Genomic DNA, 14,040 nt, shown 5'->3' with positions numbered 1-14,040 from the left:
GGTAATTTGATTCTATCAGCCACTCCATGGAAGGAAGACAAGTAGTCTTCTACTCTTCTCTTTACTAAATTTATTTTCTATTGGCTTACTTACAAAGTTTGTATGCATTGTTTTTGTACCAGATCATTCTAATTTCCTTTACCCACTCCTCCCTCCAACCATCAAATCGTGTGACCCTATGATTAACCAACTTCCACCCCACTCCTATCCATCCTTACCCCTCTACATCTCCCCTTCTTCCCCTTGGATCCTAATATGCAATCTACAATAATGATCATATACAGTATTTGTACTTATGGTACTGAGTTAATTGACTTAGCATAATACTCCTACTCTTTTAAAGATTTACAGCCTCAAAAACAAATGGAGGGTTCCCATCTGCCCAAATCAATACAAAAGGCAGTGGGTTTGTTGGATTGAATTTGTTTGGGTTTTGTATTTTGTTTTGATTTTTTATAAACTTGGTTTAGATTTTTTGTTTTGTTTTTGCTAAATAAAAAATTATTATTATTATTGTTATGTGCCATTGAGTCACCTGTGACTCATAGCAATCCTATATATAAAGTAGATCTGAAGACTTCCCTGTCCTCAGCCAGTCTCACTGTCTCTGACCACCTACCCCATTGTCCCAGTCATTGTATCAATCCATCTCATTCGGGATTTTCCTATCCTGTGCTGCCCCTCCATCCTTCCAAGCATGATGTGCTTCTCTCAGGATCCGTCCTTCCTGGCCACATGCTCAATGTATGTAAGACAGATTTTCAAAATCCTAGCCTCCAAGAAAAACTTGGTTTTACTCTCCCCAAGACTGACCTCTTTGTTTTCTTGGATATCTATGGTACATTCAAGATATTCTCCAGCACCACACCTCAAATGCTTTGATTCTTCTTCTATCATCCTTAGTCATTTTCCAACTCTCTGTTGCATAGCAAGTAATTGCAAAAGTAATTGCAGCTCAACATCAAGAAAACAAAGATTCTCACCAGTGGGCCAATTAGCAGCATCATGATAGATGGTGAATAGATTGAGATTGTTGATAGCTTCAGTTTTCTTGGCTCTACAATCAACACTCTTGGTACCAGCAGCCAGGAAATTAAAAGATGAATTTCATTGGGAAAGTCTGCTGTCAGACTTTCCAAAGTATTGAAGAGCAACAATGTTGGTCTGGAGACTAAGGTGAACCTGATACAGGACATGGTCTTTACAATCAGTTGTTATGCACCAGAGAGCTGGAAAATTACTAGGGATAATAGAAGGAAAGTTGATGCCTTTGAGCTGTGGTGCTGGAGAAGAGTATTGCATATACAACGGACTTCTGGCAAAACAAACAGGTTCATCCTGGAGAGGGTGAAGCCAAGCTGCTCCTTGGAGGCAAGGATTCTGAAGCTTCATCTGATGTACTTTGGACATGTTGCAAGGGAGGATTAATCCTTGGAGAGGGACATCATGCTTGGGAGGATGGAGGGACAGCACAGGAGAGGACGCCCCTTGATGAGATGGATTGATTCAGTCACTGGTGTAATGGGGATGGGTGTGTCAGAGACAATAAAACTGGTAAGAGATAGAGCAGAGTTTATGGCCATTGTATATAGGATCGTTATGAGTCACAGGCGACTCGATGGCACATAACAACAACAACAAAAATTTTGGATCAGGAGCATCTATGCCTCTAAACTGACATCATTGCTTCTCAGTACTCTGGAAAGTTCCCAAACAGCAGATTTACCTAATCTTTTGATTTCCTGACTATTGGTGCCAAGAGTGTTGATTGTGGAGCCAAGCAAGCTGTAACTATTAACAACCTCAATCACTTCTCTATCTATCATGGTGCCACCAATTGCCCCAGTGGTGAGAATCTTTGTCTTTTTGATGTTGAGCCTCAATCCATATTGAAGACTACAGTCTTTGACCGTCCGTAACAAGGACTTCAAGTCCTCTTCAGTTTCAGTGAGCAAGATTGTGTCATCTGCATAACATAGGTTGTTGATGAGTCTTCCTCCAGTCTTGATGCCACATTCTTCCTCATGAAGCCCAGCCTCCTGAATGTTTGTTCTGCATACAGATGGAAAAGGTATTCAGACAGGATGCATCCCTGACACACTCCCTTCCTGATCTGAATATCAAAATTTTTATACAATTTAATCTGTAACAGTAACAGATGCCAGTCTTCAAATTTATTATTGTTTGAGGATACTTTGCATGTGCAGATTGAAAAGTAGCTAAAGCAATGTATTCAAATGAGGAGGATAGCAAAGAGATCAAAGCTCTAATATTTCAAAAGGGTAAGGGTTATTATAGGAATCAGAGAAAAGTCCTGCAAGAAGGTAAGACTTGGGCAGAACTTGAGAAAGGATAGAACTCAGAGAAACACAAAGAAGGAGAATGAGCACTTAGGGTGAGATTGCATGAAGCAAGAGTAAGGCCAGGTGCAGGGATCAAAGATTACTTTCTCCTAATATGGGTACCATTCACACTCCTTCACAGGTTGATCTTTGCAACTATGTCTCAGTCAATGGAGCCACTGCTCACCCCCACATTGAAAGCGATGGAACTGTTTACAACATTGGTAATTGCTTTGGGAAGAATTTTTCAATTGCCTACAATATTGTAAAGATTCCACCACTGCAAGCAGGTCAGTTTACCAGTCTTCTTTCCTCTTAAAAAACTATTGATGTTCTGACAAAGTTACTAGGAATGCAGGATGTCTGCTCAGATTATCTGAAAAACAGAAACTTGAGAAGATGGGCCTCATGCCTCCCCAATGCCAAAAAACTAAAGATGAATAATTACTCCCGGAGCAAATTAGTAGAACTTGACAGCTTAAAAATAAATCCAAATTCTACCCTAAAACTTTTGAAGTACATAAGGCATACATGAATTTATCACATAAGTTTTAGACTGAAACCCAGCAAAGTTGTCTTGACATTTATTTAGGTGGCAGGCAACATTATCATTAAACAAATGTCTACATATGCATAATAACATATACACACATATAAATTGTACACATAAAAATTATTTGCTTGTGTGTTTTTAATCCTTACAACAACCAAAAAAAAAATCCCATCTCTCTTAATTCACCAATAGCACAGAGACACAATATTTAAAACCAGAGCCAGAATATTCTTTGTAATTCCCACTCATCTTCTGTGAATTGCCAGAGATTTTATAACTATCTCATTACTTTCTTTAATTACTTTAAAAATTTAGGTTCTACTTTGGTATAATAAAGTGGTGCTTGAAATGTAGTTTCTGGATGAACAGCACCAACATCATGCGTGAACTTGTTAGAAATACACTCCTTAGGCACCACCTGAGGTGTCAAGTGAGAAACTTTGGGCCTGGGTTCTGAAATTGGTATCTTAACAAGTCCTTTATGTAATTTTGGCATATACACTAAAATTTAAAAGCCATTTATTTAGCAGTACAATAAAATTTCATGTGCATTAGTATTACCACACTGGGTTATTGACACAACAATGCACACTGGACTTCACAGTCAATTTAAGTAATTATAAAGGACATTTTGACTCTAGTCAGGTTTTGCATACTCATCTGATCACAGCTCATTGCTGATTGTTTAAAGCTGTGATTTCACTATCAACTGCCATAGTCCTGTTTAAAGGCAATTTTCCAAATTTGCCACTATTTGCATTTTTCTGAGCTATTTGTAGTTTCAAGTGAAATTTTCTTAAGAACTGCCAGTAACTGAGAAACTTATTTAAGCTCTAAACAAAAGTCAAGAACTGAAAATGTATTTCTTTATTGTTCTAAATGCTCTGTATAAAACAAATAAAAGGCTGTTCCAAAGCCTTTTAAACCCACTTTATTTCAGACAAGCAAGATCCAATAAGCAAGTCAGAGATCGTTGTACAATTCCCCTGCAGTGACCGATTCAAGCCATCTTACGTCCATAGGTAACTTGAAGGCCTGCTATGAATCTTCAGGAAAACTGAAGTTTAAAGATCTACTTTGCCTACCTTTGATACCAAACCTGATCATAGCATTTACTTGCAGAAAACTAAATTTAAATATAAATGATTTTTGTGTAGGCACTGTTGATTCATGTAACTAAGCATATGTCTGTGTACATTTGTCTGTATGACTTGAGAATCAGCCCTTTCCATTCACAAGCCACTTTGTGTTTCTGAACAGTTTTGGTTTGACTCCCAACTATATTGTGTTTGTGGAAACACCAGTCAAAATTAACCTGTTCAAGTTCCTTTCTTCATGGAGTCTTTGGGGAGCCAACTATATGGATTGTTTCGAATCTAATGAAACAATGGGGGTAAGTCTTATCTGAGGGACAGGTGTGGTTCAGTGGTAGAATTTTCATCTTACATGCTGGTTTTGATTCCTAACTACTCTATGTGAAATTAACATTTGCCTTACTGGAGATTCACATATTGCTATGATGCTGAGAAGGTTTCAGTGGACTTTTCAGATTAAGACAATTTAGGAAGAAAGATCTGACAATTTGTGTTGTATTTTGTTTTTTGGTTTGTTTTTTTTTAAAAAAAAATCAGTTCATAAAATCCTACTGATTACTATCGCTTTATCCTGTTGTACATGGGTTTGCTATGAATTAGGGACCAATTTAATGGCATATAACTGCAAGCCTTACATTTATGTGTTAGGTGTGCTATTCTGAAGATGTGTTTTATATTGTAAATTTTTCCCCCTTTTTATAAGCATCCAACTATTTCCATCACTTTTCTAGGTATGGCTTCATATTGCTGACAAAAAAAAGAGAAAGTATCTCAATAATAAATATAGGACATCTTCTTTTAACCTATTCCATCACATCAACACCTATGAAGACAATGGATTTCTGATTGTGGATCTCTGTTGCTGGAAAGGGTAAGAAATTACTTGGGATAAATATAATGATATTTATCATCTCCCCAGTTACTCCTAAAAAGAAAATTCTGTTCTTGATATTTAATCAGAATCATATCTACAAAAGCAATTGTTGCTGTTGTTGTGTATCATTGAGTCAGAACTGACCCATAGCTGACCCTCTAGTGGGTTTTCAGAGGCAATTAATTGCATGGGAGGAGACTGTCCATCGTTCTCCCACGGAGCAGCTGGTGTCCTCGAACTGCGTACCGTCAGGACTACAGCATAGCTTCTTGCCACTAGGCCACAAGAGCACCCTAGAAAAGCAATAGAGATAAAGTCACTAAATGTCATTTTAAAAAACACTAGGAAGCTGAGACAATCAGAAACACAAACTGAACATCAAACTCCAGTTAATGATTGAAAATTGATCAACTCCGTGAATCAGACTTAGAAAAGTTTTGTGACTCACTCAAGCTCCTTGCCATTGAGCCAGTTCTAACTCATAGCTACCCTCCATTGGGTTGACAGAAATGGTTAACATGCTGAGCTGCTAACTGAGTGGAGGTCTGAGATCACTCAATGGTAACACAGAAGAAAGGCCCAGCAAACTACTTTTAAAATTCCTATGGCACACAATTCTGCCTCTAAAGGGTTCACCAAAATTAGAATGGACTCTATGACAACTGAATTTTTTCCCCTAATCTAAAAAATTCTTTTAAACTTACTGTCATTAGTTGCTGTTGAGTTGACACCAACTCAGGGTGACTTACTTGTAGCAGAACAAAATGTTCCCAGGCCTGTGCCATCTTCACAATTTCAGTTCTTTTGGGTCCATTATTGTGTTAATCCATCCGATGAGAGTGTCCCTCAATTCCACTGACCCTCCACTTTACCAACAATCAACTTGAACTTGGCCAAATTCTTGGGAGGTCTTGAAAACCCAGTGCTTGATTGGAAGAAAGAGACATGCTTTTTAAAAAAATAACCAAGTCGCTAAAAGACGGTAACTCCTAAAAGCCACGAACAGAAAGGTGACAAAGAGGCAGAATAAAAAGTAGCTAAGGCTGCTGTGATTTAAATATCCTCACACAGCATGTTTCTTTTATCACCCTGGCGTGGGTAGTAGAAATCGACTCCACTAAACCTGGGCCATTAGCTGTTCTGGATTGTGAAATAAAGAATAGACGAGTACTGAGGCTTTTAAAAGGTATGAATCAGCTCTCTGAAATACTTTTAATTGTCTGTGTGCATATTTGACTTTTTGTTTTTGCAGATTTGAATTTGTCTATAATTACTTATATTTAGCCAATTTGCGTGAGAACTGGGAAGAAGTGAAAAAAAATGCCAGAAAAGCTCCTCAGCCTGAAGCTAGGAGATATGTACTTCCTTTGAATATTGACAAGGTAACTCCCTCTACACAGATTTCAGGTATAACCAGGATGTTCCGTCTCTCTCAGGAATTGTTCTTTTCATGTTTATCCATAAAACCTTGACATTTCAGAGAAGCAGCAGCCTTAAAAATAGACTGATTCAACCCCCCGCTTTACAAACAAGGAAACTGAAGCTCAGAACAGTGATACGACATAGCGAAAGCAAAGTGGAGGCAGAGCCTGGATGAAAATCAGATTTTCCAAGTTTTAATATGCTGCTCTTTCATTTACAAAATCCTTTAAAAATACGTTTTCTTAGGAAATCATGAGGAGCTGCTGTTTCCCACAATCCTGTATCAATAATGTAAATAATTTCATTTCCATCATTTGACATTCCAGAGCAGACGAAGCATCAAACAGAACCTACGGAGGGAAATAATCCCCTTGCTTGACGGTATCACTGGAGGAGTGTAAATGCAATAGCTTTAGATGCGCATCTCTTGATTTTTACTTTTAGTTCTCTGTATTCAGTGACTGTTCTTAGAGAATTATCAGAGTAACAGTAGAAATTCCTAATGTGATGAAAATGCCAGACAAAGTAAAAAAAAAAGAAAGAAATTTTTATATATAGATAAAAAATACATACATGTTGTTGTTGTTGTTGTTGTTTTGTGCCATCGAGTTGCCTGTGACCCATAAAGACTCCTACATACAGCAGCTCTGAAGCCTGTCATGTCCTGAGCCAGTCTCACTAATTTCAGACCCCAGTTGTATATGTATATATGGTGTTGTGTACCATCAAGTCAGAACTGAACCCCAGCTGACCTTCCAGCAGGTTTTCAGAGGCAGTTATAGAAATAGATGTTGTTGTGTAACATCGAGTCAGAACCAATGCATAACTGACCCTTTGGTGAATTTTCAGAGGCAGTCAATCAAACTGGAGATTGTCAATCTTTCTCCAGTGGAGAAGCTGGTGGATTTGAACTGTGTGTTGTCTTTGGAATGTAGTGCAGCTTCTTACAACTAGGCCACCATATAGCTCTATCTCTATCATCTCTATCTCTATCTATCTCTATCTCTATCTCTATCATCTCTATCTCATCTCTATCATCTCTATCTCTATCTCTTTCTCTTATCTATTATCTATCTATCTATCTATCTATCTATCTATCATCTATCTATCTTTCCCAGTAATGCAAAAAGGCATAATAATAACGTTGTTGTTGTTGTTGTTATGTACCGTTGAGTCGCCTGCGACTCATAGCGACCCTATGTACAACAGCCCTAAACTCTGCTCTGTCCTGTGCCAATCGCACTGTCTCTGACACTCCCATTCCAATTATCCCAGTCACTGAATCAATCCATCTCATAGAGGGCCTTCCTCTCCTGTGCTGTCCCTCCACACTCCCAAGCATGATGTCCTTCTCCAAGGACCGGTCTCTCTTCACAACACGTCCAAAGTATGTTAGACGGACCCTCAGAATCCTTGCCTCCAAGGAACCACCTGGTTTAACCCTTCCCAGGACAAATTTGTTTGTTTTCCTAGCAGTCCATGGTATTCTCAATACTCTTCTCCAGCACCACAGCTCAAAGGCATCAATTCTCCTTCTATCCTCCTTGGTCATTGTCCAACTCTCTGATGCATAACTGGTGATTGCGAAGACCATGGCCTGTATCAGACGCACCTTAATCTCCAGAGAGACACCATTGCTCTTCAGTACTTTGGAGAGGCTATGTAAAGTGTGAGCCCTTCTACCTCGTTTATATCAGATGGAGTGGAGTCTAACCCTGATATAGAACCATGCACTGCTGATCTTCAGCAAGTTTTGTAAGCTCCTGGGCAATCTCCTCCTATGCAAGTACTGCCTCTGAAAACCAGCTGGAGTGATAGCTATGGTTTGGTTCCAATTCGATGGTACACAACAACAACATGAAAAATAAAGGACAAGGCATAGGTAGAGAATGACTAGTACAGATGTATGAAAAAGCTTCTGAGGAAAAGCAGGAAAGGTTTCATGAAAAGAAGTAACTGGAAATGTTAAGTAGGTGTTGGAGCTGGCTTGGGAAAAGCATGGAAGATGTGCAGCAAACAGAAAAGAAGGGCTGGAATGGTTTTGCAAGTGATTTGTAAGCATTTGAGTGTTCAGTAACAGAGAGTCATTGGTGTGACAATTTGACAAGTTTCCAGAAGGAGCACTCTGACAACATTGTGGTGGAAAGATGGGGAGTATAAAGTCCACATTAAGAAACTAAAGAAAAAGTGTAAGTAAAAGAGAATAGGGGTCTGGAAGCAGACATACATCAGGGATATAAAAGAAGACACAAACATGAGAAGGTTTAGAATGTAAAGTCAACAGTATTGTTCTATTTGCACCTGAGGAATAGGGGAGAGAGTGAGATCCAGGATGACTTCTATGCTTCTTTCTTGGGCAATTGAGCAGATGATGGTGGTACTCAAATTGTTGGAGCACAGTAATAGAGCATCTGGCTTTAAGATAAAAAGGTAATATTTGTTTTAGATACACTGCGTTTACAAAGTTTGTTACAGATGTCTTGTAAAAACCTAATTTAAAAAGAGTAAGATGCAACAGAACTAACAAATCTAGGATCACATAAATTTAAGATAAACATAAGTACTTGTTACACTTAGTAGATACATATGTATATGTACACCGACTACTCCTTCTCCTTAGCATTACCACTAAATGCTTTGGGCCCTGATTTCAAAAAGCTTATACCCTTTTCATGGTCACTATTTCTCAGGCCTTCCCTACTCATGAAAATCTTCAACCATTTCTTCTAATTTAATTTCCTCTGGTTCTGTTGTGATATCACCTCTATCATTGCTTAATCGAGTTATTTGTGTCTTCTTTTGTCTTTTGTTAAGTTCTACTATTTCTTCTGAATTCATTAACCTTTATCAAATACATTCCCTAAACTTTCGTCTCAATGTTCCATCTATCTGGACTGTTTAATAACAATCAGATTCTCTCCCAAGAGCATTAGTCTCCCTGTAAGCTTCCTCTAGTAGCAGCTCTCTTTTGGAGTAAGTTTTGACCTTTTATCACTTTGCTGTTTCAAAGTAAGTTTATTCTTCATCCATACTTACAATTCTTAATTTTTAATATAATCTTAACTGAGAAGTATTGTTGTTGTTTACCGCTGTGTGAAAACAGACCCATAGCTGACCCTCTAAGTGGGTTTTCAGAGACAATATCATGGGAGGAGATTGCCCTTCCTTCTCCCTCAGAGCAGCTTGTGGATTTGAACTGTGTGCCTTTAGGAATGTGCTGCAGTTTCTTAGCACTAAGCCACCTGTGTCATCTATACTCGTTATCACTCTCCTCCTCCTGACCCTTGTCACTCTTCCTAGCTCTACTCTTAATTTTTAATTCTTCTTGATTTCAATATATTCACTTCAGATTATTCTTCTTAGGGAAAGTTGATCTCTCAGTTCCTTGATCTTTTTTTATTGATTGTGTCTTTTATTCTAGCTCAGCCACTCATTCCACAAACACTTGGCTTTCCCATTACTAAAAATTGTTCTCCTTTCACAAGTTCAATTTTACACATACATATTCTGACTACTGTTTCTTATATTTCAAAATCATTCACTTTATTGAAAATCGTATCCTGAATCTCCAAACTATTTAACTTACTGTTTTATGTCTGACTACATCAATAACTTACTTACCTTTCTTCACTGTTGTCTTGTACCATTGAGTCAGAATCAACTCATAGCTCACCCTCCACATGCACAAAGTATGTGAGACAGAGTTTCAAAATCCCTGCCTCCAAAGAGCAGTCTGATTTCACCCTGTCCATAACAGACATGCTTGTTCTCTTAGCAGTCCATGATATATTCAGTACTCTTCTCCAGTACCACAACTCAAAGACAGTGAATCTTCTTCTATCATCCTTACTCATTGTCTAGTTCTCTGATACATCGCAAGTAACTGTGAAGATCATGGCCTGAATCAGGTCCACCTTAGTCTCTAAACTGACATCATTATTCTTCAGAACTCTGGAGAGGTCCCTAATGGAATTTATCTTTTGATTTTCCGGTTACCATGAGATCCTTTACCAATTTAAATTCCATCACCAGTGATAAAATCACCTCTGCATAAGGACACATATTTCTCTGGCTGGACTCTTACTTTATCAAACTCACTTGACAAAACCATAATACTTGTTAAACTTAGCTGCTGTCTTATACCATGCTTGTACCAATAAAGCTGAAATTAAGTGTGATATTAATGGTATTGTTTAATAATTTACACATTCTGTTTAATCACATTTTTTGAGGATGTACATAAATATTGATCTCTCCCAATAAGTTGGTCAAGAGCCTGCAGTAGTTACCATTAGTGTTTTGACAATGCTAACATTTTGATTATTCAGACCAAATACCTGGGCATCACCTTTGACTCTTCCCTTAATGTCATTCTTTCTTCTTTGCTCTGTATCCCATCCATAAGGAAACCTCAGTGGTGCTATATTCCACTTCTCATTAGAGCTAATGCTATACCTATAAGCTGGCTACAGTTTTCCATTGATTGAACTATCAAGAAAGCCATCTTATTGGCTCCCTTGATTTCAGTCTTGCATGTCTCTACTCCCAAGTGTGGTTTCAACAGAACAGCTAAAATGATTCTTTTAAAAGTAGGTCATAACATCATACCTCTCTACTTAACATCTTTCAATGGATTCCTGTATCTCAAACAGAGAAAAAACATAAATCCTCACAATGAACTGTTTTCTGTATTATCTGGCTCCTTGCTTTTCAATCTCCTCTCTTGTTCTTCCTTTCTCATTCAGTTTCAGTTATACTGGCCTTTAGGCAGCATCCTATTGCCTTGAAAATTTGAACTCTGGGTTGTTTGGGTTTTTTTTTTATCTTTTTTAACTTTCTTCAGTATTTATTAGGTTCATTAATATAAATATAGTTGTTTTCAAAATGTTACATTTCCCCAATTATATTTATAGTTAAAATATTATATCTTTGACACTACTAAATCTACATATTAATTATAATCACATAGTCTTTTACAAATTCCTTAGGATTTTGTATCATACAGTCATATAATTTTCTCCTTTTCTTTTAATTGAGATTTTAATGAAAGTTTATAGAGAACTTGGATTCCCATTCATTCACTACTGCACATTTTCCTCCCTACCCTCCCCCCACCCCGGTTTGTTTCTCTCTTTGAAAAAAAATTTTTCATTATTGCACAATTTCCTCCCACCCAACCCACAGTCTACCTTGCTGTGCAGCTTTTATTCTGGACTTTTGTCGTGCAAATAATTCCTAATCATATACTCCTTTTAAACAGTTCTTTCCCACATCTCTTTCAATGCATTGTACATTATTTATCCCCTCTTTTTTTAGTTTCCTCCCAACCCCCATGTCAGTCCTGTTTTATAACAGTGGTATTATGCAGTATTTGTTCTTTAGAGACAGATATTTCACTCAGCATAACGTCCTCCAGGGTCACCCATTTTGTGTAAGGTTTTGTGAGTTCCTTGTTTTTCAGTGCTGCATAATATTCCATTGTATGAATATTTCATAATTTCTCTATCCATATATTTGTTGATGGGCACTTTGGTTGTTGGATTTGCACTGTTTATTCTCTCTTTTTGACTACTCTTCCCCAGGTTATCTATCTATCTTGTTAACTTCCTTAGCTTCAACATGATGTATCATAAATGTCAACTTTTTAATAAGTCCTACTTGAAAATCCAATAAAACTGTATCACACCCAGTTTCATATCCTTGGTGCCATATACCATTTATTTATAAATTGTGTTTACTATATATTATTTATCTACCCCAATTAGAATACAAACTTCATAAGGGCAGGGGATGTACTAAAAAATACCTCACATATCTACTGTAAAGTTTAACACAAAATATATACTCAAATATTTATTGAAGGTATAGATAAATGGATATTGTCTTAGATAGAGCTCATAGTATCCACTCCCTTCCAAAAATAGCAATCTGCAAAATCATGTGTGTGTGTGTGTGTGTGTGTGTGTGTATGAGAGAGAGAGAGAGAAGAGACCCAATAGGTTTTCAATGTTCTTTTCATTTTTTTATACAACTGTGTGTGCTTCCAAACAAATAATAACATAATCTAATTATAAAAGAAGTAAAGTGGATTCCCTCAAGCAGCTGAAGTTATTCTGCAAGAATGGGTGGGGGAACCAAACTATTTTATCTTGGCTTACTTGTTTTTTCCTTCAGAATCCATTTCACAGAAAGCTAAATTGACTTTGAGGACTCTTTGATTTAGCAGATGAGAAAATTGTGGGCCTAATAGGCTCTATGCCGCTCAGCCGTGAGTCACACGCAGATGAAATTAGTGCTTGCCATGACATCCCAGGGTTCAACATCTATACTTTACTGCATGGTTCCTCCATACATGTTGATCTAAAAATTGAAGAATTCCAGAGACAAAAATCAGAAGGATTGTCTTTATGACTCTTTGAGTTTTCTTTCCTACTCATTGAACTTTCTGTTATCTTCTTTCCTAGGCTGACACAGGCAAGAATCTAGTCACACTCCCCAACACAACTGCTACTGCAATTCTGTGCAGTGATGAGACCATCTGGCTAGAACCTGAGGTTCTTTTTGCAGGACCTCGCCAAGGTGAGGCACTCTAAAGAAAACCTCCCACTAAAGGGACCACTGACTCCCTTTCGAGAGATAAGTTACGTTTTCCTGAACTTGTGCTCTATTTTGTAGCATTTGAATTTCCTCAGATCAATTACCAGAAGTATGGTGGGAAACCTTATACCTATGCATATGGACTTGGCTTGAATCATTTTGTTCCAGACAGGGTAATTAATCAATATCACTAATATTGGCATAGTACTTTGAGTCATACATTGGTCAAATACAGCATATGAATTATTTGCTTGTATTTTTTTTTCTTCTTACAAACAGCTCTGTAAGCTAAATGTCAAGACTAAAGAAACATGGGTATGGCAAGAGGCTGATTCATACCCATCAGAGCCCATCTTTGTTTCTCACCCGGATGCCATGGAAGAGGATGATGGTAATAAAGCAGTGAATGTGTCTGGACACTTCCATTTCCTGGAATTTTATGTGTTGGTTCACTAGAAGAGGAGTTAGGTTGATTGTATCCCAATGTTCAGAAATTACCCTTATTCTCACTGAATATGACAACATTGAAAAATATAAATAAGGCAGAGAGAAAATAAGTTTTGGTTTGCTATCTGGCCTCATTAGTTATAGGTGGCTAGCTGAAAAAGACTAGAATTGAAAATTCACTAAGGCACCATATAGTGTTATGATATACATCAATATCTGCTCTAGATGAAAGAAGGAAGAAGAATAGGGCAAATTTGAGGGTTCTTTTTTTTCTGCTCTAGATGCATAGATATATTTCTGAGAAAGGAGAGTTTCCAAAAACATCCTAACAAATAAAAAAGAATGACCAAATGGCTTTGTGATTTTCAGTTTGGTTTATTCTTCTAGTCCACTGGATTACAAAGAGTTCCAAAGCTACAGCTAACTTAATTGCAAAACATCATTTTTAGTTGTCTGCTTAAAACTGGGATAAGGATGTAGACAGGAGTTGTAAGATTAAAAATATGGAAAATCGTTATCTTAAACCAAAAATAAATACAGAATTGTAGAGCCATGTTATTTTTTTTTCTATAATTGTATTGTATTAATTTTCATAAACATTTACAGAGATTTTAGGTTTCCATTCATTCATTGTTGCACTATTCTCTCTACCCTCCTCCCAGTTTGTTCTTGTCCAAATGCCACAGTGCTTCTCAAAGCCAGTTCTGATTA

General features: G+C 37.4%; 1 protein-coding gene across 1 annotated transcript in view; it reads left to right on the top strand.

Moving 5' to 3' along the window:
• RPE65 (retinal pigment epithelium-specific protein 65kDa) overlaps positions 1 to 14,040 on the top strand; it is a 30,852-nt gene that overhangs the window by 13,240 nt on the left and 3,572 nt on the right. The window contains exons 6-13 of the mRNA XM_006879787.1: positions 2,485 to 2,632; positions 3,836 to 3,917; positions 4,156 to 4,288; positions 4,721 to 4,860; positions 6,116 to 6,245; positions 12,750 to 12,864; positions 12,961 to 13,055; positions 13,162 to 13,273. Of these exons, the coding sequence (XP_006879849.1) occupies positions 2,485 to 2,632; positions 3,836 to 3,917; positions 4,156 to 4,288; positions 4,721 to 4,860; positions 6,116 to 6,245; positions 12,750 to 12,864; positions 12,961 to 13,055; positions 13,162 to 13,273 (955 nt within the window). The remainder of the gene's footprint in view (positions 1 to 2,484; positions 2,633 to 3,835; positions 3,918 to 4,155; positions 4,289 to 4,720; positions 4,861 to 6,115; positions 6,246 to 12,749; positions 12,865 to 12,960; positions 13,056 to 13,161; positions 13,274 to 14,040) is intronic.

The sequence above is a fragment of the Elephantulus edwardii genome, unplaced genomic scaffold (genome assembly GCF_000299155.1).
Source record: "Elephantulus edwardii isolate Elephantulus edwardi_28Jun2011 unplaced genomic scaffold, EleEdw1.0 scaffold00005, whole genome shotgun sequence".
NCBI lineage: Eukaryota > Metazoa > Chordata > Mammalia > Macroscelidea > Macroscelididae > Elephantulus > Elephantulus edwardii.
The sequence above is the reverse complement of the archived record's forward strand: the minus strand, read 5'-3'. Positions and strand labels throughout refer to the sequence as shown.